This window comes from Octopus sinensis, linkage group LG16, assembly GCF_006345805.1.
Source record: "Octopus sinensis linkage group LG16, ASM634580v1, whole genome shotgun sequence".
NCBI classification, from domain to species: Eukaryota; Metazoa; Mollusca; class Cephalopoda; order Octopoda; family Octopodidae; genus Octopus; species Octopus sinensis.
This window is the reverse complement of record NC_043012.1, coordinates 5,453,677-5,479,019: the sequence shown is the minus strand read 5'-3', so window position 1 is coordinate 5,479,019 and position 25,343 is coordinate 5,453,677. Positions and strand designations below refer to the sequence as shown.

General features: G+C 38.1%; 1 protein-coding gene across 2 annotated transcripts in view; it reads right to left on the bottom strand.

Moving 5' to 3' along the window:
- LOC115220409 (dual specificity mitogen-activated protein kinase kinase 5) overlaps positions 1-25,343 on the bottom strand; it is a 57,766-nt gene that overhangs the window by 22,109 nt on the left and 10,314 nt on the right. For both annotated transcript variants that reach the window (XM_029790529.2, XM_036509863.1), the window contains exons 4-12: positions 24,949-25,018; positions 21,286-21,326; positions 15,715-15,776; positions 13,535-13,639; positions 10,712-10,751; positions 6,410-6,478; positions 4,281-4,362; positions 3,256-3,366; positions 756-829 (exon numbers count right to left, since the gene is read on the bottom strand). In XM_029790529.2, coding sequence (XP_029646389.1) covers positions 756-829; positions 3,256-3,366; positions 4,281-4,362; positions 6,410-6,478; positions 10,712-10,751; positions 13,535-13,639; positions 15,715-15,776; positions 21,286-21,326; positions 24,949-25,018 — 654 coding nt within the window. The remainder of the gene's footprint in view (positions 1-755; positions 830-3,255; positions 3,367-4,280; positions 4,363-6,409; positions 6,479-10,711; positions 10,752-13,534; positions 13,640-15,714; positions 15,777-21,285; positions 21,327-24,948; positions 25,019-25,343) is intronic.

Genomic DNA, 25,343 nt, shown 5'->3' with positions numbered 1-25,343 from the left:
ATAATACATGTAACCCCTACTAAATGTGTTGAGTGCCCCTTTTCTTTCGTTTGTCCACTCATAAGCTGATTTCATACCTGACATTCATTACTAGAGGCTAATTTTAATCTAGATGGACTCCTCTACCAAGCCTGACACGGTAATTATAATATTTACAAGTAGTAATATTTTCAGTTATAGCTAAGGTACTTTAGTGGATTGCTTTTAAAATTGGTTTCAAATTTTGGTACAAGGCCTGCAATTTTGGGGGAGGGGTTAAGTCGATTACATCAAACCCAGTGCTCAACTTACACTTAATTTATTGATCTTGAAAGAATGGAAAGCAAAGTCAACTTGGCAGAATTTGAACTTAGAATGTAAAGAGAGATGAAATGCTGCTACAGATTTTGGCTAACAATTCTGCTATGTTAACGATTCTACTGTGTTAACGATTCTGCTATGTTAACGATTCTTGTTGCCTTGATTGCTTTAAATATTACTTGCTTCTGAGCACTAAAACCCTTTTTTCCTAAATAGGCACCACAGAAATTGCATCCAATATATTTATGTATCTTTTATGGCATCAAATGCAATATTAATCCTGAGATGGGAACAATCGGTTAGGGAGAGAAAAAAACAAGTATTAAAAACACAAAGCATGGAACTTTAGAAGTAAGGATGTGGCACCTGTAAACAGAAAAAGAGAGAAAAATACAACAGAAACAACAAACTTAGAAGCAAAAATAAAAATGAAATAAAGCATATATTTTTGTTACCTGGGTGCTTACACCAAAATCACATAGCTTCACTTCTCCTTTGGAATTGACAAGGATATTAGATGGTTTCACATCTGTGGAGAAACAGAAAGTAAAACAATGATATGGTTAATCCACCTTGCTCCATAAGGAGCATAAGGCTGGTTTCCTGGTTTGTCTGGACTATACGTTCCTTCCTGGATGGGACGCCCGTACATTGCAGGATTACTCTCTGTTACCAGCTGAGTGGACTGGAGCAATGTAAAATGAAGTGGTTTGCTCAAGAACACGTGTTGCCTGGTCCAGGAATTGAAACCACAATCTTATGATTATGAGTCCAACACTCTAACCACTAAGCCATGCACCTCCACAAAAAGCAAACGTGAAAAAAAGACAATGACATGAAATTCTACAAAAGGCAAAAGTTTTCTAAGTTGGAAGAGGAGGTATACACTTGATTTGACTGACCCCAGTACACAAACATTTTTAACAACCTAGGAAGGATGAAAGGAAAAGTGAGGCCTGGTGAGATTTGACGCCAGAACATAAAGATATGCAAATTAAATGCCATAAAATATTTTAATTATTAGTCTACTGATTAAACTCTTTCTTACATAGGCTTAGAGACCCTGCCAAAGCTGACGTTTGCTGTTCAACTTGGCCTTTTGGCCCATTGGATCTTGTCAAATCATCCGATCCATACCAGCATGGAAAGTGGATGGTGAATGATGATGGTGATGATGACAATGATGATAATGATGACAGCCAGCTGCAGAACCTGAGACTTAAAGGAATAACATAGTGTAACAAAACTTTCATTTTATTTGTCTTTGGTCAATAAGTGTTATTTCCTATTTGTTTCTTTTTGGAAATCAAGGAAATGACTACCATTCCCTTCACTTTGAAGGAAAGAATTAAAAAACAGAAAAAGGAAGAAAGGATTAAAAAGTAAAAGAAGCTGCATTTATTTGTGATGGATTTTGCTAAATAGTTGCAATGGAGATAATAATGATTTTGATTTTCAACAAATGTGTCTGTCAATTGCTGAATATAATTCTTTATTGTTTTGTTTCTTCAACTAAAATTGCTACCTAACTCAGATACCAGGAAACCCAAAACTGGCAGAAATTCAAAAGATAATGCTCATGGGAACTGCTCATATCCTACGCAAAATACTTTCTATGTAATCTCAAGTTTTAAAACAAACATAATTTTCGTATGGTTTTTTAGGCATTCACTTGTACAACACTAAGTACAAAACCAAATATATGGCACCCTAGGCATAACACCAATATGAACTTCCAACTTGTCTCTTGAGGTCTCTGGGTGAGACTTGGAGCCAGTTTGTGCAAATGTAAAGCAAAACTCAAACATAATAATAATAATAATAATAATAATAATAATAATATAATCCTAATCCTTTCTACTAAAGGCACAAGGCCTGAAATTTTGGTGGAGGGGTTAAGTTAATTACATCGACCCCAGTGTTTCACTGGTACTTAATTTATTGACTCTGAAAGGATGAAAGACAAAGTCAACCCCAGCAGAATTTGAACTCAGAATGTGATGACAGACGAAAAATACTGCTAAGCATTTTATCTGGCATGCTAATGATTCTGCAAGCTCGCTGCCTTAATAATAATAATAAATAATAATAATAATAATAATAATAATAATAATATAATAATAATAATAGTACTAGTGCATGCATATACAGCTGTGTACGTGCACACATACACGTGAGTACAGTCCAAATCTCCGACCAATCACATACAGCTAGCTGGCATTCAATTGGCGTATCAAGTTTCGGGCATTTTGATTGGGTTTTGGATAGAAAATTCACAAAAAAGTCACTTCTATTGATTTTTTAATGGCTTTGCGGGGTGACTGGGGAAATGCAAAGATGTGCACGACCACCCTTGGACGGTTTTGAATGACCATAGAAAGTGCGAGCCCTCTAACTGAAAATTGTGGATTTGTATAAAGGATACACACACATACAGACAGACATTTTGCCGTTTATATATATATATATAGAGAGAGATAATAATAATCCTTTCTTCTATAGGCACAAGGCCTGAAATTTGTAGGGAGGGGACAGTAGATCACATCAACCTCAGTACTTGACTGGTACTGAATTTATCAACCCTGAAAGGATGAAAGGCTAAATTGACTTTGATGGAATAATAATAATAATAATGATAATAATAATGATGATGATAATGATAATAATGATAATGATAATGATAATAATAATAATAATAATAATAATAATAATAAGTTATTAGATGACACAAGTACAGAAATTTTATGGTGAGAGAACAGTTGATAATATTAATCGTATTTCTTGACTGATATGAATTTTATTGACCCATAAGGATCAAAAGCGAAGTTAATCATGGTAGGATTTGATCTCTGTATATAAAGGGTTGTAACTAAATACCACAAGGCATTTTATGCAGTTCTCTAACAATTCTATCAAGTTTTGACACATGCATAAGAAGACTGAAAAGGACTTTACCTCTGTGTAAGATTTTCAGACTCCACAGATATTGCAACCCTTGCACAACCAAACAGGTGATCTTACCGAGGACTGACTGTGGCACTTTTCCATATTTGTCTAAGGAGCCACCTGAAGAATAAAAAATGCAAAAACAGAATTGCCAGAGTTTAAGCCTTTGAAATAATGAGTAGACTTCAGTAACTGATTTCATTTGACTATTCTCTTCGAAGACACAAAAGTCAATGGCCACAGGGTTTTCTATCTCCATTCTGTGGCCTCCAACTCTCTCTCTCTCTCTCTCTCTCTATATATATATATATATATATATCTTTCTTTTGTCCTTTCCTCAGGTGGAGCAACCATATATTTTCTTTGTGGTAGCACACCTGTTTCTGTCTTCATTCCTGATCTTTCTCTCTCTGGCTGTGTAACCTTGTACTTCCTCTTCAATATAACACCTGTATCTGTTTCACTATAACCTTTTCATCATCACCTCTTCCAAGGCATCCTCGCCTCTTGAAAGTTTTTGTCTTGCAAGTACTTGGTGACCCTGTCAATGTAGGTGCCACTTGAAAGCACCCAGTCCACACTGTAAAGTGGTTGGTATTTGGAAGGGCATCCAGCTGTAAAAACCTTGCCAAAACTGACCTCGCCTGTGCTTATGCCACGTAAAAAGCAGGAAGTCCACTCTGTTGAGTGATTGGTTTTAGGAAAGGCATCCAACTGAAAAAACCTTGCCAAAACAGTCACAGAAGTCTGGTGCAGGCTTCGGCCTGGCTGGCTTTTGTGGTACCATCCCACCCATGCTAGCATGGAACAGACGTTAAATGATGATGATGATGATGATGAGCTCACTAATTGGCAGGAGCATTCTTATTTTCAGTTTTAAGCACAAAAGCATGTGGTCACTCACTTCTGCATCTTCCAAGGTTATAGTTGAATGAAATCGAGCCAAAATTCTACCTTTAGACAAGTGTATGAGTGTGTTGTTGTTCATGTACATTCAAAGATTACTTAAAAGGAAGTTTTCATGGGAGACTTACCATCCATGAATTCTGTACAAATTGAGATGCGGTTCTCAACAAAAAATGCTCCATAAAATCCTATAATAGCAGGTGAATGGCACTGTAAATGAAGGACAAAAAATATGGATGAATTACATATGTGTATGTGTGTGTGAGCATGTGTGTGTGTGTATATGTGTGCATAAGTGTGTGTGTGTGTGTACAAGCGTACGTGCATGTATGTGTATAGGAAAATTGACAAAAAGAGTACAGTGGGGATGTGAAAAAAATCTGACACTTTGGACAGAATGTTTCTTCAGAGTAAAGTTGATAGGAGTGAAAGCAAAGAGAGACGACGGAGTTTTATATCACCTAATTTTGAAAAACTTGATGTCAACTTTGCCTGAAACACCAGGTTTTTCACTCCCAGTGGCAAGTTCATTGCATTCTTTTTGTTAATCTATACTGAACAATCCAAGTTTTTCCAATGTAGACCAATGGCAATCTCTTTGGTAGCTGCTTGATCATGTGTGTGTGTGTCTATGTATGTATATAAATATATGTATATATATATATATATATATATATATATATATATATATATATATTTAATCCAAACATGAAAACACAAAGAGAAAACACAACAATGCAAGGACGTGGAACAAGTATAGTATTATATATATATATATATGTGTGTGTGTGTGTGTATTTTTTTCAGAGACATACTTGCATAGCAAGTGACCTGATCTAACATCGCTTTCATCATGGTCTCAAAGCGATGAAAATATTTTGACAAATTAAATTTAAATGTTAAAGTGAATCTAACGGTTTTTGTGTGTTTCTTAAATGGCTTATAAACAGCTTCCACGCTGCAATTGTTTATATATATATATATATATATATATTATATATATATATATATATATATACACACATATACATATATACACACATGGTTGCCTGAAGATTGTGTGAAGGCACCAGATGTGCTATAAAATGCTGTCTGAGTTGTTTCCATTGCATGAAACTATTAGAAACTCATAAAAACATAAATTGCGTTTATTAAATAATAGTCATTTCTCACCAGGTGGAGTACTTTTCTTGTTGATCTTACCGTCATGGAATAGTATACTATATATATATATATATATATATATATATATATATATATATATATATATACGAGGTTGGCCAAAAGTCACCCAACAGTAAATCAAAATTCCTTAAATACTTAATATTCATTTTTATTTATTCATTCTAATTATGAATGTTTAATAATTGAATGCTGTGAGAAAAAAAAAATCACCATTTTTTTTTTTCAACCTTTGTCTATTTATTAGTGAAGTCTCATATAAAATAAATTTTTGTTTTAATTTTGGAATTAAATGGGTTTTGATTTACTGTCAGATGACTTTTGGCCAACCCTATATATATACAGGGTGTGGTGAGTAAACGTGTCTAAATTACGCAAAAATGAAAATAACACTGACACCGCAATTTAACCAAAATTACATAAAAATATCTAGAAATACTAAAGAGTAAATTTATTCAATAAAGTTGCCATTGGTTCCAACCACAGCCCCCAGACGACTGCAGCTCTTTTGGATGGTTTCCTAGTTTAAGTTGGTGAATGCTGCCATAATCCTTGCCTTCAGTTCATCTTTGGTGTTACAGGGAGTTTTGTTGGTCTTTCACTCAACTGCATCCCACACCAGTGGTCACTCCAAACACCATGATGTTGACTAGGTGCTTGATTTTTATCACTCTTGGTACATATTTTGGGGACATGGCAAGTCCTCAGATTGACACCCAAACACTCTGAAATGTTTGTATTGGAGCTCCCAGCATGAATGCCAACCAGTGCAGCATGTTATTTCCAAATTTCTATCAGAGTGAATTGTGTCATGACCCTACTACACTGTGTAGTCAACAAACTCAAAAACAAACAATGCGCATGCGTGAAATTAAAGATATAAGATGGCCACATCACACCCTGTATATATATACACACACACACATATGTATGTATATATGTATGTGTGTATGAATACAGATTACTTGTTCAGAAGAGCAGAGGCTATAGTAGTAGTAGTAGTAGTAGTAGTAGTGGTATGGTGGTAGTGGTGGTGGTGGTGAGACAGATAGACAGAACATGTAATATAGTTTACCTGACAGAGTATTTCCAACTCAGAAATAATTTCAGACTGAGTTTCCTGAGTGACATCTAGTTGAATGACCTGTGGCGGCAAGATGATATAGTCAATATACTAGTGTGCTGAATATATACATATATACATATATATATATATATATATATATATATATATATATATATATATATATATATATATATATATATTTGAATAATTGAACGAATTATCTTATTAAGGATAACTCGAAAGATAACCGATACCTGGGTAGCAAATTCACATCAGAAAGAACACGGTTGAAGCTACGTCCCTAGGGCATAGACTACGTGTCTTCATGCGGAAATTTATATGTTTATTTTAAAAATATAAGTTTATGAAAGAATGGAGTTGAACGACTAGTTAACAAATATCCTTTATTCTCGACATATGTTTCGAAGGCTGCATATTCCTAATTCCGAAGTCGTTCAACTCCATTCTTTCATATACTTATATATATATATATATATATATATATATATATAATATATATATATATATATATAATATATATATATATATATATATATACAGGCACGTGAGTGACTGGACAAATGAAAACATGATACTCACCACATTTAGTAGCAGTTACATATATTACTTAATAACAGTTTAGCCCCATTCTATATGACTTAAAGTTTTGTAGGCTTGTAGGAGGAACTTATCTATATGAATACACCTATCCACTCCGGTGAGTGGTTGGTGTTAAGAAGGGCATCCAGCTGTAAAGATCCTGCCAAAACAGTCACAAAAGTCTGGTGCAGGCTTTGGTCTGGCTGGCCCTTGTGGAACTGTCCCACCCATGCCAGCATAGAACATGGATGTTAAATGGGGATATATACATGCATACATACATGTGTGTGTGTGTGTGTGTGTGTGTGTGTGTGTGTGTGTGTGTATATATATAATATATCTGTAAAATAATATGTGACAATTATTCGGTAGCCAAGATAAAACTCTGAGTTTCGGATGCCGAGGTGGAAATCCACAACACCATCTCTTCGGTTATCTGGCCATCTGAAAAAACGCTATGAAAAAAGACCGTTGTACAAAGGGAAATTACTGTGTTATAAGTCCGCTACTTATATAAAAGTGCTAATTCACGGACCGCTAATTAAAATAAGGTTAAAAGTTCATAGTAAACATGTAAGCATGCCTGCTCATATGCACACATGTGCGCTTGCGCACCCACGTGCGTACGTATACATCACTATGAAAACGTACACATCTTCATGCTTACGTGTTTACTATGAACTTTTAACCTTATTTTAATTAGCGGTCATTGAATTAGCACTTTTATGTAAGTAGCGGACTTATAACACGGTAATTTTCCTTTGTATAATGGTCGTTTTTCATAGTGTTTTTCAGATGGCCAGATAACCGAAGAGATGGTGTTGTGGATTTCCACCTCGGCACCCGAAACTCAGAGTTTTATCTTGGCTACCGAATAATTGTCACATATTATTTTACAGATAAATTTCCTCTATTTACATAATATCGAGGTCTCTTTCTTTACCAATATATATATATATATATATATATATATATATATATATATATATATATATATATATATATTTATATATATATATATATAAAACTCAACTTGTGTGTCTGTGTGTTTAACTTCCCGGCACATCTCCTAGCCAACAAATCGTAGAATCACCAAAAATGGGTCACTTAAAGTTTAGGCGAATGAAAATTGAATTGCACTATTTCTGTTCCGAAATTCATCTTGCAAGTGCAAAAATCGATAATGTGTTTGTTTAGGCCTTATCCCATGCATTGAATAGTGAACTTTACTCAGTCAGCTGTTTGACGTGAACTGTGTTCACCACGTGTGCAAGCATGCGTAAATTGCATGAAAATTAAAAAATCAAGATATTGAGTCTGCAGTTTGAATCACTTTAACCAAATTTTAGCAGGCCGGATTTTTGATCATCACGATACATCGCCAGCGACTCCCTGAAACTCTCCCCTTAAATCCCTGTTGATAAATCTATATATATAAAACTCAACTAGTGTGTCTGTGTGTTTAACTTTTGGATCTACCAAGTTTCATTATTAAGGATGGAAAGTAGTGTGTAGCAAATCTATATATACAAAGCTGAAGTTGTCTGTGTGTGGCAGGTTTGGTAGCCTACAACTAACATTATCTCCTTTGAGACCCTGTGGCGCAAGTTGACCAAAATTGAGAGTATGATAGAAGAAGGCTTGCTCTTCCTTCCGTAGAAGATAAAATTCAAATCGGACCATGTTAACACCAAAAATTATTTACATCAAAAAGGTGCTTTTTTTCTATGAAAATCCCTATTTTTTACGATTTTTGACTGCTGTGTCACCATTTTTCGGTGTATTTCAACTGGAAAAATGTTCACTTGAAGAGAATAACAAGTTGCATAATGCAAAATTTTTACTTTTCAAAAATTCCAATTCTAAAGGGTCAAAACAAACCCAAGCAACACCGGGTGATACTGCTAGTATAATATATATATATATAGGTTCCAAATTAATACTGAAATTGTTATCATAATCATCGTTTAAGGACCATTTTCCATGTTGGCATGGGTTGGACAGTTTGACTGGGGACTGGCAAGCCAGGAGGCCGCACCAGGCTCTAACCTGATCTGGCAATGCTTCTACAGTTGGATGCCCTTCCTAATGCCAACCCCTCAGAGAGTGTAGTGGGTGCTTTTTACATGCCACTGGCATGGGAGCCAGTCAGGCAGCACTGGCATTGGCCATGTTCGGATGGTGCCTTTTACATTCTGCCGGCACAGGAGCTAGTCAGGGTGAGGGCTAGTATCGACCACATTTGGATGGTGCTTTTTATGTGCCACCAGCACGGGAAGCCAGCCAGACAGCTCTGAATGGTGCTTATTGCATGCCACCAGCACTGGTATCAGCCACAGCTACAATTTCCATTTGATTGTGATTTGATTTGATTTTGATTTACTTGACTCAATAGGTCTCCTCAAGTATAGCATGTCACATGACGATTCAAAGGTACTTTTTGAATGGGCTGGTTATCAACACTGGTGTAGGCTACGGCTCTGATCTCACTTTCCTTGCTGTGTTAGAGTGTAGTAAACCCTGGTTTCCCAATGGTAAAACTGTTGTGTGGGTTTGGAGAAGACTAAAAGTTAAAGAGACAAAGAAATACTTTAACACATGTTTAATGATCAATAAAGGTGTGTTAAAGTATCATGGGGCGACCTGCTGTGCTTGAGGAGACCTATTGAGTCAAGTACATCAACATCAAAATAAAAATCAAATGGAAATTGTAGTTGTGATACCCGTGCTGGTGGCACATAAAAAGCACCATCCGAACATGGCCGATGCCAGCGCCGCCTTGACTGGCTTCTGTGCCAGTGGGACATAAAAAGCACCAACTGATCGTGGCCATTATCAGCCTCCATTGGCCCCTGTGCCGGTGGCACGTGAAAAGCACGCACTACACTCATGGAGTGGTTGGCATTAGGAAGGGCATCCAGCTGTAGAAACACTGCCAGATCAGAATGGAGCCTGGCGCAGCCTCCTGGCTTCCCAGACCCTGGTCGAACCGTCTGACCCATACTAGCATGGAAAGCGGACGCTAAACGATGATGATGATGATGATGATGTGTGTGTGTGTGAGAGAGAGAGAAATATTAAAACAAAGTTATTAGTGAGGGATTACTGATCCACTCAAAATACTTTATAAGCCCTCTATCTAACAATATTGCTTAGATTAATAAAGAACTTGGTGTATTCTTGTGAACCAGAAATGGGTCTGATGAAAGTAGCATTAACTTTTTAGGTCGTTCAATTTCTCTCAACTAATTAACGAACTGAGTGAGTAAACCTATCAATAACGAACCTATAATTACTACTAGAAACAGTTGTAAATCACATTTATTGCAATAAAGGAAAATATGTAATGGACATTATTTATACTTCGTCTAATGATAATAATAATAATAATAATAATAATAATAATAATAATCATCCTCCTCCTGCTCATCATCATCATCATTTAATGTCCACTTTGAATAAAAATGATGATGACAATGATGATAAGGAAGAGGAGGAGGAGACAAGGCATAAATAATAGTCATTACATATTTTTCTTTATTGATATACATAAAATGTTATCTGGAGTATGCCACACACATACATACACACAAAGAAAAATGTCAGAATGAGAATGTCTTTTGATGATGAGTTTGCTCACTCTGCATCCCTGCCAGGGTTGATTTCAATCTAAACCCAACACCAACAAGAACAATTCAAGGAAATACTTACTTTCACAGCCATTATTTTATGAGTTGGCATATGCAGGGCTCTGTAAAACAAAAACAAAGAAATTATATAAATATATGCAAATATTCTTTTAAAAAAACTTTTCTTTTAATTTTTCCAAAATTTAATTGTTTTCCATACTTACAGTTGAAAAAGTCTCAATGACTGAAACCGGTACTGAATTGTTTCTTATAAAATTATTTTAGTTCTGGAAATTGTGTTTTGTAAACGACAGACTATGCTGATGATCTTGCAGATGTTTACGTATCCATATACGTAAATATTAACAAGTGAAACTAATTAGTACATTGGTAATCATTTTTTATTTTGTATATTTTCATTTGTCTTGCTTATTTTTACACTTTGGTTTTTTGCTGCATTTTTTCTTAAGAACCCATTCTTGGTGGAAAATGGCGATTTTGATGTCTATATCTAGCATACAGGCTGTCCACTTTTAGTGGTCAGTCTTCTAAATTTTGTGGGAGTAGTTAGGAATCTAAATCGGAGTAGACAGACACACACACAACTTTAGTTTTATATATAAAAATATATATATATATCTTTTGTTGTCTTTCTTTTATTCATTTCAGTCATTAGACTGTGGCCATGCTGGGGCACCACTTTGAAGAATTTTTAGTCAAATGAATCAACCTCAGTACTTAGATTATTCTTTTAAACCTGGTACTTATTCTATCACTCACTTTTGCTGAACTGCTAGGTTACAGGGATGTAAACACACAAACACCACTTGTCAAGTTGTGTTGGGGCTCAAACACATATATAAAAACAAATGTACATATATGTGTGTGTAGAAGCACTGTGTGTCTCACCCACACTTACAAGAAAACTTCTCACACATCCTACCACAACAGACCAAACTATTCGGTTGGTGCAAAATTATTGCAACTTTTTTTCAGCAAATTTTATTCAACAAAAACAATAACAATATTTAACAAAAACATCTTTAAATGAAAGTCTGGCTGCCTGCCAAGCAAATGGGAAACAGTAATTGAAGTAGATGGTGAATATGCTCCAGAGCAATCATTTAAAGATGTTTTTGTTACATGTTGTTATTGTTTTTGGTGAATAAAATTTGTTGAAAAAAAGCTGCAATAATTATGCACCAACCCAATATATTTCTTCTCTTCCTCACATTTCCACTTCATGCACTATGCTTACCTCCCAGTCCCAATCCTGTCCTCTTGGCCCCGTGCCACTGTATCATTGCGTTCCTATGGCCCCCGACCTGTGTGTTCCACTCACATGTAACAAGGAAACTTTTCATTCACCCTACCCCAACAAACAAACCAATCTACATCTCCACATCTCTTCCTCCATACATTATACCTAGCTCTCACTCCCCAATCCTGTCCTCACGGCCCTGTTCCTCTGTATCATTGCTATCCAGTAGCCCCCCACCCAACTCTATATATACCCAAGATTTCACCCCCCCCCCCCATCCTTTGCATTCTTTAATCACACTTCCTTCGCAATATCCTGCCACTTATATTGTGGTGCTTGATCCTTAGGGTATGCCCTGGAACTTGCCACCATCGATATCTCGCTCTTCCTTTACTCAACCATCCCATTTATATGTCGTTTTTGAGTATGTCTGGCATTTTGCCACCATCTCTATCCAGATGTCTCCCACTTTCTCTCTCCTTCTCCTGCACTTCCCTCAGGTTGGGTAACCATGTATTTCCTTTGTGGTAGCACACCTGTTTCTGTCTTCATTTCTCTCTCTCTCGCCGGGTAACCCTGTTCTTCCTCTACAACAAGACACCTGTTTCTGTCTCTCTCTGTCTCACTACAACCTTTCATCATTTGACACAAGATCACCTCCTCCAATGCCCCTTCCCCTCTTGAAAGATTTCCTTTTTTTTGTTTTGCAAGTACTTGGTGACTCTGTCAGTGCAGGTACCACTTAAAAGCACCCAGTCCACACTGTAAAGTGATTGGTGTTTGGAAGGGCATCCAGATTTAAAAACTTCACCAAAACTGACCTTGCCTGTGCTTTGTGACATGTAAAAACTCTAAGTCCACTCTGCTGGGTGGTTGGTGTTAAGAAGAGCATCCAGCTGTAAAATTCCTGCCAAAACAGTTACAGTAGTCTGGTGCATGCGTCTGCCTGGCCAGCTCTTGTTAAACCATCCCACCCCTGCTAGCACTCAGAATGTAAAGATAGATGAAATGCCTCTAAGCATTTTGTCTAGCATGCTAACAATTTTGCCAGTTAGCCACTTTAATAAAAAGAAGAGTAGGAATTATAATGGAAAAGAAATAAGGGATCACGGAATTGGATGGGAGAGGTTAGAATGACATGGCAGAGAGTAGAATAAAACAGAGATGACAGAATTAAGTGCTGAATAAAATGGAATCTGACAGAAGAGAACATGGCAGGATTACACAGAATAAAATCAACAATTAATTAATACTGCATTCAATAGGATTTGAACTCACAACTTACAATCTAGCAATCTGAGTGTTCAGGATAACTTAATATGCATATATGTTTGTGTGTTTCTGTTTTGACCAAGGTCAGCCCTGGTTGAGCTGAGCTGTGCTTAAAGGGCATTCTAGCCATAGCACTCCAATCTTTGTAGATACTGATTACATGGCTAAACTACATTATCCAAGATGTTCTTCATTTAAAAAAATTTTCTGTATGATAATAGAGTGTAATTTGGCTGCTATTTCTAGCAGGTTGTGAAACAACATAAAGATTTCCCTCATTGGCTCACATGTGTGTGTGTGAGAGAGAGAGAGTTTTCCTCTTCACAGAAATGAAATTAGAAAGGCTACATGGTGAAACATGGACATACGAACCTGTTAACCTTCCCACTGCTTCCAAGACCAATAATCTCTATGACCTTCAGGTCGTCTTCTGCAATGTTTCCACATGCTAGAATGTCTTTGATATTTTGGGCAGAGCTGGGAATAGAAACACAGAGACAAAGAATTTAAACAACAACAACAAAAACCCTTGTCTCATGGAACCAATCTCCAAACCATTCACCCACAACATACTCCAAACCATTCACCCACAACAGTTTCCTCACTGTGTCTTTTGTACCACAACTCAAAGGGCCATTGTTCTTTCGAACTGGTTGCTTTTCTTTCTTTTTTGAAGGCTCACCTAATTCATCCTTCTCTTCTCTTTTCCCTTTATTGTGTCACCCCAACCACTAGACCTTACAACGCCACCGCCGACAACGACAACAACAACATTTAATATCCATGTTCCATACTGGAATGAGTTGGAAATTTTGTCAGAATCTGATGGTTTCAAGGACCACAGTGTGCTCCATGGTCTACTTTGGTATGGTCTCCATGGCTGGATGCCCCTTCCTAATGCCAGCTGTTCTACAGTGCGTACTGGGTGCTCTTGTGATGCCATCGACACTAGTGAGGTCACTGTGTAGGTCGCAAGACTACGAAATATAGGTGGGGGTGGGAGGGAGGCGAGGGCAGCTTTATGTGAGGAGATGAAGGGTTAAAGTATGAAAGAAAGGGAATAGGGAGGAAGCAAGCAGGTTTTCATAAGGGAGCTACATGGTTACTCACTTTTAGGAGAGAGAGAGAGAGAGAGAATGATCAGTAGGAGCTGTATTGATCTAAATTGGTGGCTCTCAACCACTTTTTGCCTAGAGGCCCCTTTGATTTCGATTTTACTCAGGTGGACCCCAATAACCATTCTGTGTCTAAAAATAAAATCCTGTTACATTTTAAAAATCAAACATTATTAGGAATTGTATAAAAAAATTTGTTAGAATATTTTGTGTATTGTAAGAAATAGAACCAGTTTATTATACATACACAGGCACAGGAGTGGTTGTGTGGTAAGAAGCTTGCTTCCCAACCACATGGTTCCAGGTTCAATCTCACTGAGTGACACCTTGGGCAAGTATCTTTTACTATAGCCTTGGACTGGCCTAAGTCTGTGAGTGGATATTGTAGACAGAAACTATGTGTGTGGGCCTGTGTTTGTTCTCCCATCACTGCTTAACCACCAGTGTTGCTGTGTTTATGTCCCTGTAACTTAAAAAAATAAGTCGCAGGGTTTGGTTTGTTCGACTAAAACCTTTCAAGGCAGTGCTCCAGCATGGCTGAAGTCAACTGAGCAAAATGAGAAAAAGAATACAGTTTAACAACAAAATCTCGTATGGACCTCTCAGGGTTATAAGAACCCTGGTTGAGAACCACTGAGCAAAATGATCCTGAAAGGCTTCTGTAGTATTGAAAAAAGGGCAAGGACACGATTCCTACAACTAAACCCGATCCTCAGAATCCACCATCCCCACCCCCACAAAAGAAAAAAAAACCCAACAATAACAAATGCAGAATTGGCTGTGTGGTAAGTGGCTTGCTTACCAATCACATGGTTCCGGGTTCAGTACCACTGCATGGCACCTTAGGCAAGTGTCTTCTATTATAGCCTTGGGCCGACCAAAGCCTTGAGGGTGGATTTGGTAGACGGAAACTAAAAGAAGACCGTTGTATGTATATATATATATATATATATATATATCATCATCATCATCATCATCATTTAGCGTCCGCTTTCCATGCTAGCATGGGTTGGACGGGTCAACTGGGGTCTGTGAAGCTGGAAGGCTTCGTCAGGCCCAGTCAGATCTGGCAGTGTTTCTACGGCTGGATGCCCTTCCTAACGCCAACCACTCCGTGAGTGTAGTGGGTGTTTTTTACGTGCCACCTGCACAGGTGCCAGACAGAGCTGGCAAACGGCCACGAACGGATGGTGCTATTACGTGTATATTACGTGTATATGTTTGTGTGTGTCTGTGTTTGTCCCCCACCATTGCTTCACAACTGATGGTGGTGTTTTTACGTCCCTATAACTTAGCGGTTCGGCAAAAGAGACCGATAGAATAAGTGCTAGGCTTACAAAGAATAAGTCCTGGGGTCGATTTTCTAGACTAAAAAGGTGGTGCTCCAGCATGAAATAAATAAAAGAACAAAAGAATAAAACACAAACATTGGCTTACCGTTTTTTTTTTGGTACATTCATAAGTCTGATAAAAGATACAGGAAGCTGACGCGTGTTTATCTACAACAACAGCAAAAACAGAATCAACATTGACCACAAACACCAAAACAGAATCAAGTTTAATTATTAGTCATGAAATAGCACCTGCAAGCAGTTCAAAAAATGTACAAACACTGGGGTTTTCCGAAAAATCCGTCCAGGGCTGTTAACCCTTTCGTTACCAACCCGGCTAAAACCAGCTCTGGCTCTGTAGTATAAATGTCTTCTTTTCAAAAGTTCTGAATTAAAATCTTCCACCAAACCTTAGTCACAATTTATGTTCCTAACACTAGCTTAATGATAACTAAGTTGTTTTACTAAATTCTTTGTTATATTTAAAGTAATAAAAAGAAACACAGAGCATCTCAAAATAAATACGGTAGCGAAAGGGTTAAACGGAAAATTCTATTTTACAAAACTGTTTTGTGGCTTAAATAATTGCCCACCTATAATAATGGGCGGTAATATGGAAGTTTAATAGCACTAAATTTTTCACAAATGGTATATGATCGTTGAACACGTTTTGATATATTTTCTTTTGGCTCCATTATTGGGAATAAAAACCCTTTGAATTTATCTACAGACGTAGAGCAAATGAATGTCTAAACAGAATGCAAGCAAGAACACTAATTCTGTTTCAACTTTTAACCACAAATAACCACTCATCCAAATAAACGCCCATGGGTGATCTTTCGGATGGATGGATTTTCAGAAAACCTTGGCACTAATTGCTTACATTGACACAGGGGTGCAGATTTGTAGGGGGCGTTACTGCTACTTATTCTATTCACAACTCTTCATCCTCTTCTGCCACTACAAGACAGGTAAGGTGGCCAATCCAAATGCAAGATTTGAACTCAGAACTTGAAAAGATGTAGGACAATGGAGTAGGACATGTCCAGTGCATTAAAGATTCCATCACTGACCATTTCCTGCCAAGACCTGTCTTCGGTTGATAAATTTGATCACCTGATGCACTGACCTATCCTCTTCCTCCTCCTCCTCATCGTCATCATCATCATCATCAATATCAACAGCATTGTCTTAATGTTCACTTTTCTATGCTTACATAGGTAGGATGAAATTTGTTGAGATAGATTTCCTACAGCTTGATGCCCTCACCTGTTTCCGACCAACGTAATGCTTCTCTCATGACCAGACTTGTTTCCACAGAAGTTTGGAAATGAAAAACACTGCGTGTATGAAAGAGACACTCATTTATAACAATTGCACGATGTCAAAGCAAGGAGAAAGTAACATACACACACACACACACACACACATAAACACAATGTATATATCATCACCATCATCATTGTGTTTGTTAGCATCATGCGAATTTTGTAGAAGCAGATTTTTTACAGATTTCCACTGGCAAGCCTCACCTGTTTCCAAGCAAGGTAATATTGCTTGGCCAAACATGTTTCTCATATGCATATGTATGTATATATATATAAAGATATATATATATGTATATGATTGGTTTCTTTTAGTTCCTGTCTGTCACTGACAAGGCTTTGGTTGTTCAAGGGTTATAATAGAAAACACTTGCCCAAGGGGCTGCGCAATGGGACTGAACCCAAGATTACAAGGTTGGGAAGCATTCTTCTTAATCACACAGCCATGCAGTGAGCTGGCAGAAACGTCAGCGTGCCGGGCGAAATGCGTAGCCGTATTTCGTCTGCCGTTACGTTCTGAGTTCAAATTCCGCCGAGGTCGACTTTGCCTTTCATCCTTTCAGGGTCGATAAATAAAGTACCAGTTATGTACTGGGGTCGATGTAATCGACTTAATCCCTTTGTCTGTCCTTGTTTGTCCCCTCTATGTTTAGCCCCTTTGTGGGCAGTAAAGAAATATATATATATGAATATAGATATATATTTAAAAGTAGATAGACAAATAAATAAACAAACAGACAGACAGACAAATAGATAGATAGATAGATAAATAGATACAGGTAGAGATAGATGAAGATAGAGATAGATAAATAGAGACATTAATTTGTTTGAAAACAGATGTAGGTTGGCATCAGGAAGGGCATCCAGCTGCAGAAAACCTCCCACACAAATAGTGCTACGCATATGTCTATACATTTTGTAGGCACAGGCATGGGTGTGAGGTTAGGAGGCTTGCTTCTCAGCCAGCTAGTATGGGGTTCAGTCTCACAGTGTGGCACCGTGGGAAAGTGTCTTCTGCTATAGCATTGGGCTGACCGAAGCCTTGTGATCGAATTTGGTAAGGAGAAATTCCTCTTGTGTGTATATATATGTGTGTGAAAGTGCATGTGCCTCCTTTAATATATATATAAAAATCATACATTATATATATATATATATATATATATAATATATATATATATATATATGTATATATGTATACTTACATACACATACATATATATATATATATATATATATATATATATATATATATGTATATATGTATACATACATACACATACATATATATATCCAACCCATGCTAGCCTGGAAAACGGACATTAAATGATGATGATGATGATGATGATATAAATATATATATGTGTGTGCGTGTATATATATATATAATATATATATATATATAATATATATATATATATGTATGTATATATATGTATGTATATATGTGTGCTGGCGTGGCTGCATGGTAGGAAGCTTGTTTCCCAACCACATGGTTCTGGTTTCAGTCCCACTGTGTGACACCTTGGGTGGATGTCTTCTACTGTAGCCTCAGGCTGACCAGGGCCTTGTGAGTGGGTTTGGTAGATAGAAACTGAAAGAAGCTTGCCGGTGGCACGTAAAAAGCACCCACTACACTCTCAGAGTGTTAGGAAGGGCATCCAGCTGTAGAAACATTGCCAGATCAAATTGAAGCCTGGTGCAGCCTCCTGGCTTGCCAGTCCCCAGTCAAACTGTCCAACCAATGCCGGTATAGAAAACAGACATTAAACAGACATCGTTTAGCGTCCGCTTTCCATGCTAGCATGGGTTGGACAATTTGACTGAGGGCTGGTGAACCAGATGGCTGCACCAGGTTCCAATCTTGTTCGTGCAGAGTTTCTACAGCTGGATGCCCTTCCTAATGGCAACCACTTTGAGAGTGTAGTGGGTGCTTTTACGTGCCACCGGCACGGGGGCCAGTCAGGCGGTACTGGCAATGACATCGCTCGAATCTTTTTTACACATGCTACCAGCACAGGTGCCAGTAAGGTGATGCTGGTAAAAATCACGCTCGAATGGTGCCTTTTACGTGCCACCGGCACAGAAGCCAGTTAACCGCTCTGGCAATGATCACGCTCGAATGGTGCTCTTAGCACCCTACTAGCACGGGGCTCAAGTGCCAGTAAGGCAACGCTGGTAACGATCACACTCGAATGGTGCCTTTTATGTGCCACTGGCTCATGGATATATATGTATATATATATCTATAATATAAATTGGACATGGTCGATCGTTGTATTCTTTCTTGTCTTGAGGTTCACAGCCAAATAGCTGGGTGGATTCACATAAAAAATGGCACACATGTGGAGACAAGCACATAGATTGGAATGTGGTTTGTATTTTTATCATAGCACCCATAGTTACTGAGAAAATCGATTAAAACATTTTCTAATGGAATTCTCCTGTTTGTTCTGCCATTAAACAACCAGTTGCTCATACAGCTGGCATATACCATTTCGCTAGCAACAAGGGCAGTACGGGATGACAGTGAGCCAAAACTTTCGCTATACTGTTTCTCTTCTTTCACCTCTTTGTGGGGTTAATAATCTTAATCTTTAGTTACAGTTTCTCATTCAAACTACATAATAGGCAGAACTGTCAGATTAAGACAGTAGGGTGTTTTGAGGTAGATTTGGTTGCTATTTCTACCAGGTCTAGATACCATGTAGAGGTCTGAACATAATTTTCATTTCAAAAATTTAACATAATCTTTTCCATAAATCAACTATCGTAAAAATTTTATACAATGACCTCACATTTTCTATGAATGTGTGCCTACCTTAAAAGACATCAGTCATCACGACACATACCTTCACTCACTCACTGTATCTCTCTTTCTCACCCTCTTTCTCTCTCACATACACACACGCAAGTATGCACACACACACACACTTCCATTTCATATATCTTCTTTCAGTTTCTGCTCTCTGCAAATAAAATTTTTTACAGGTACAACTGCTTACAAAAATAGGGATTAATGTATAATTTCTTTCTATGTTCATAATTAAATCAATGTTTTAATGATTAGACAGAGGTCTAATAGAATGGCTCTCAGAAACAGACTACGTACAAATTTGTTTTTCACAACTCCTGAAGCTGTCTTCTGATGGGAGGGTGAAATCCAGGAAATTTTCATACAGCTGAAGGCTCCAATAGAAACACGGGACCCGAAATGATAAGGTTGAGAGATGCTGTTATAGATTATGCCTAACCAAGAACGATCACAGCCACATCATCCAAACAGACTGGGTGAAATCGGGCTTAGCTGCTAGTATATATATATATATATAAAGAATATGAGAAGTTTAGTTCACTGCTGATCAAAACGAATAGGCATGCTGTGTAAGTGCTATAATTGGTCATCCGTTAGGTTCCGAGTTCACAGCTGAGGCTGGAGCAAGCAACGGATCTGTATTAGGCTTCTGAGTTAGGAGGTATATTTTATATTAGAAGAAAAAGGACAACAAAAAACTAAGGCAGGACAAGTATCTAATGTTATTTAGAACACTTAGACATAGGATAGAATGGTGAAGCATGGTCTTCAAACTTTTGGCATCACAGAGGCAATGACTAGTAACTGAGACCTTTGGCAATATGCTGTGCTTGAGAAGATCCGCCAAGCCAAGTTAAATCTTAGTCGTGGCCGATGCTGGTGTCGCATAGCTGGCACCCATGTCAGTGGCACGCAAAAGCATTGAGCTTCAGGAAGGCAAAGTGGCTGATGCTGGTGTCGCATAGCTGGCACCCAAGTCAGTGGCACGTAAAAGCATTGAGCTTCAGGAAGGCAAAGTGGCCGATGCTGATGACATGTGAAAAGCTCCTTTTGAGTGTTGGGCCTCACAGAAGCAAAGCTGAATGATGGCGACCTTTGCCATCATGCCGTGCTTGAGAAGAAAACTCATCAAGCCTGGTGAAATCACAGTCACGGCAGACACTGGTGTCACACAACTGGCACCAGTGCCAGTGGCATGTAAAAGTACCCATTACACTCCCGGAGTGGTTGGCGTTAGGAAGGGCATCCAGCTGTAGAAAACCATGCACAATCAGAATGGAGTCTGGTGCAGCCTTCTAGCATGCCAGCCCTGGTCAAACTGTCCAACCCATGCCAGCATGGAGAATGGAAGTTAAATGATGATGATACACACACACAAGCTGTGCAGGGCTGCATGGAGCTTAAATATCAACTTTGTCATGGTTTCATACACACCCATTCTGTTCTCCTGTCTGATTGTAACATGCATTCTCTCCCACCCCGCCCTCTCTTTCTCACACACAGTCACCTTAGTATAGCATATTTCAAAAGTACTTACTGTTAAACCATGGATATTTCGGTGCTGTGGAGACTTACAAACTAGAAAACATGAAATTAGAGAAAGAAATATGTCAAGTGGTTTTAAATGTAGAGAATTTTATACACTATATCATATTAAAGGATGCTGCCGAAAAATTTAATTTGACCATAACTGCATGAGAGATGAATAGAGCCATAGCTTGTTTTTCTCCAAAGACTTTTGTCTCCTTGGATTCACACACAGGGTAACAGGGACACAACTGATAATTGCCAGGGTATATCCTCCATGGCAGGTGTGCAGAGTGTATCTCCAGAACCCACTCATGCTTTGAGATACTCTGGCAAGTTGGACTGTAGAACTTTGGATTACAGTGTGAGGATGTGGATATGATGGGGAGAAGTTTTGGTGAGTAAGAGAGAAGCTGCATACTTGCAGGAAAGACTCACACTAGGCTGGCTTCTCATATCTCTTTATGTGTTAGCTAGTAAAGACCCCCTTTGGTCATGAATGACCATGGGATTGCACCAAGAAAGTTCCCCTCTGAGGCACAAATCCGGGCAAGATTGTTTATGGAAGACCAGCAGTCGCCCATGTATGCCAGCCTCTCATCTCCATGCCACCGATGTTATCCAAAGGAAAGGCAAAGGCTGATACAGCTTGGCACCAGTGATATCGCAACTTATTTCTACAGCTGAGTGAACTGGAGTAATGTGAAATAAAGTGCCTTGCTCAAGAACACAACACACAATCCAGTCCGAGAATTGAACTCACTACCTGATGATTGTGAGCCTAATGCTCTAACCACAGCCAGTAGTAATGAACTATAAACATTGTGACTGCCTCTGTTCTAGTTACATCATATCATCTGCACACAGCTTTAATCTTTTTGGTACCAAATTATCTGAAGTTGCTGCTATTAAAATTTCATTGCAATACTATTATCAGTCCGAATATGCTTGGTGCATGTTTGAACTGGGAAACAAGCTACTCACTGCATTTCGTCATGGGGAATATATCTTGCTTGTTGACAAATGGTTTGCATACACCCATATCATCTTGCAGCACCACCTACCTCGACTGTGAGATGTTAACATTTTGGAGCAGTTGTCTCCTCATTAGTCACAGACACTAAGCAGACCACACTGCAAGCTTAGTACTCCCCCTCCATAATTTACTTATGGTGAGCCAACGTATAGTGCTGCCAGTCACCGTACAGTGACTGGAAAAGCATATGAGAGGTAATCTCTTAATTCAGCTCATAGTGCCATCTGCTTGGTGTCTGTGACCAATGAAAAGACAACTACCCTGAAATGTTAGCATCTCACAGTCTAGACAGGTGGCACTATGAGCTGATCTAGGTATATACAAACCATTTGTCAACAAGCGAGATATATTCTCCATGACAAAATGCAGTGACTAGCTTGTTCCCCAGTTCGAATGTGTATTAAGCCATATTTGGACTGATAGTAACATTGCAATTTCACTCATCACTGATTAGTGCACCGCCTTCGTAATTAAAATTTCAATAGTGAAACATTTGTATTTTGTTGATTAAGTTAAATATAAGGGCTGTGGATTGGTAGAACTGTCAGAGCATCAGACAAGATGCATTTGGTGTATGTTCTAGCATTTTATGTTCTGAGTTCAAATCTTTCCAAAGTCAACTTCATGTTTCATCCCTCTAGGATCTATAAAATAAAGTATCAGTCAAATATGGGGATTAGTGTAAACCAGTTAACACCCTTCTCTATAAATTTTTGACCTTGTACCTATAAATAAATTTAAGACAGTGAATTGGCAAAATTTATCAGATTGGTTTCTTGATCAGAGCTAACCGACCAGAGACTAAACTACAGACAGAGAGACATTTTGTGATCTTTCCTCGGACAAGAACAGGGGAGTAGTTTAGTGAAATAACTAACATTGGTACAAGGCTGGAAATTTAGGAGGAAAGACAGATTCGTATTCCTGGGTCAAATATAAATTCCGGCTTGGTGCTTGGCATGAATAAGACCACCAAAAACTGCAATATGAAAGGGTTCAGAAGAACAACCATACCACATAGTCTGTCACGTAGGTTAACAAGGGACACATTTGGATCTGATGTAGAGGGTCCATTCAAACATTATATTCCAGTCTCCACCTAGAATTGCAAGTGCTTTGGCACTTGTTAAACATAACCTATTGATTAATGAAAAAATATATATATACTCCTGTTTCAAGTTCTATTTTCTTGTTTGTATCAGTGAACCTATTTCCCTAAACTATTCTTGATTTTTTATTGTTCTAAATATGAAAAAAAAAACCCAATAAAAAACAAACAAAAAATCAATATAAAGCTAGAATATGTTCTTGATTGTCAGGATCCTGACAATCAAGAACATATTCCTAGTTATCATTATTCAGTCCCAGGTGCTCCAGTTGTGACCATCCTGTCATTTTCATAGATCTATGATTACATTGTTTATTGTGCCTTCTTTTTTTAAAAGAAGCTAGAGTGTGATTCAAAGGAGATCTTGCTGTTATTTCTACCATGCCTATCAACCATGTAAAGCCTTCCATATTGACTCATGTGGCTAGTTTGCTGTTGGTTTTGTTGTTTAGCTTCAAAATAGCCTTAACAAAACAGACTAATGACCACAATGATCAAAAGTGTCCAAGCTTTGGCCATCTTGAATTTTTTGTATATCCAGGATCGCGTTCTGCAATGTGTCTTTTCCTTTCTTTCATTATAGTGAGGCGGTGTGATTAGAAGGAGATCTGGCTGTTATTTCTAAATGGCTGAACAACTGTGCAGGCATGGATAACTTTTATTGAGAAGTTGGATCCATGAGACATGGCTTAACAACTTGTGGGCCACACTACTACAAAATTCAAGGTAATTTTTCATTTGGCATGTCATTCAGAAAGTCCTGTGGGTTGCCTCTTTCATTGGCACATATACCACCAGATCAGCCATGGGCATCCGAAAGCCTGCAGGATTTTTTGACTGGCACACCAAATGAAAGATTACTTGTTGAGCCAGATCTCAAGTGGCCTGCTCCTTAATAAAGGGTGCCCATGCCTCATCTAGACCGTAAATATGTGAAGCATCATTATCATCGTTTAGTGTCCGCTTTCCATGCTAGCATGGGTTGGACGGTGCAACTGGGGTCTGGGAAGCCAGAAGGCTGCACCAGGCCCAGTCTGATCTGGCAATGTTTCTACGGCTGGATGCCCTAGTGCTACAGTGAAGAACTGCTTAACATTTTCTTTCCTGTATCCCAAGTTAAGGGGTTAGACTTCCTTTTTAAAGTTTACAGGTTTTAGGCATGAGATCACGGCCATACTGGGACACTCACTTCCAAAGTTTTAGTAGATAGCATCAATACCGGTACTTAGTGCAGTTTGGTACTACAACTTACTTAAAGAATCCATCCAAAAAGCTTCTCCACAGTTTCCACTTACCCAATTTCACTCACCTGAATTGGTTCTGAGACAGGGATATGGAAAAAAAAAACCCACCAACCCAAGGTACCACACAATAGCATTGAACATGAGACCTCATGATTGCAAAATGAGTTAACTACAGATAAAGACATAACAATAAAAAAGGCTGTATCACAACAATCAGAAGGCATTGTTAAAATCAGCAGAGACAGGATTAACTTCAGAAGCAAGTAACATAAGTGACAATCATACCTTTTGGATAAACAATAAGAGGAGGTAGAAGGCCACGGACCAAATCTTCTTCTTTGAGGCTGTTGAAATACTGTAAAGAAACAATAAGGTTTATAAGATATTGCAGATCTGGTCTTGTTGGAAATAACACATAAGAATAATAAAAATAAAACAAAAAGAGAAAAAGCTAAGGGCTTATCAGAAAGTGTACTGTTGGAACAAGTGCAGTTTTTCTTGGAGGCAGAGTTAGCAATTATGAGCTCCAGGGGAATGAAGTTGGGCAGTATTGAGTATACTCCATTTGATACTGGGTGACATGTTACTGTGGTAACTGAGTCTCTATATGAGGTGGGACAAAAGAGTTGGAGCTTTTCCTTTTCTTACATCTGAAGGGGTGCATATGCTGAGAGTATCTC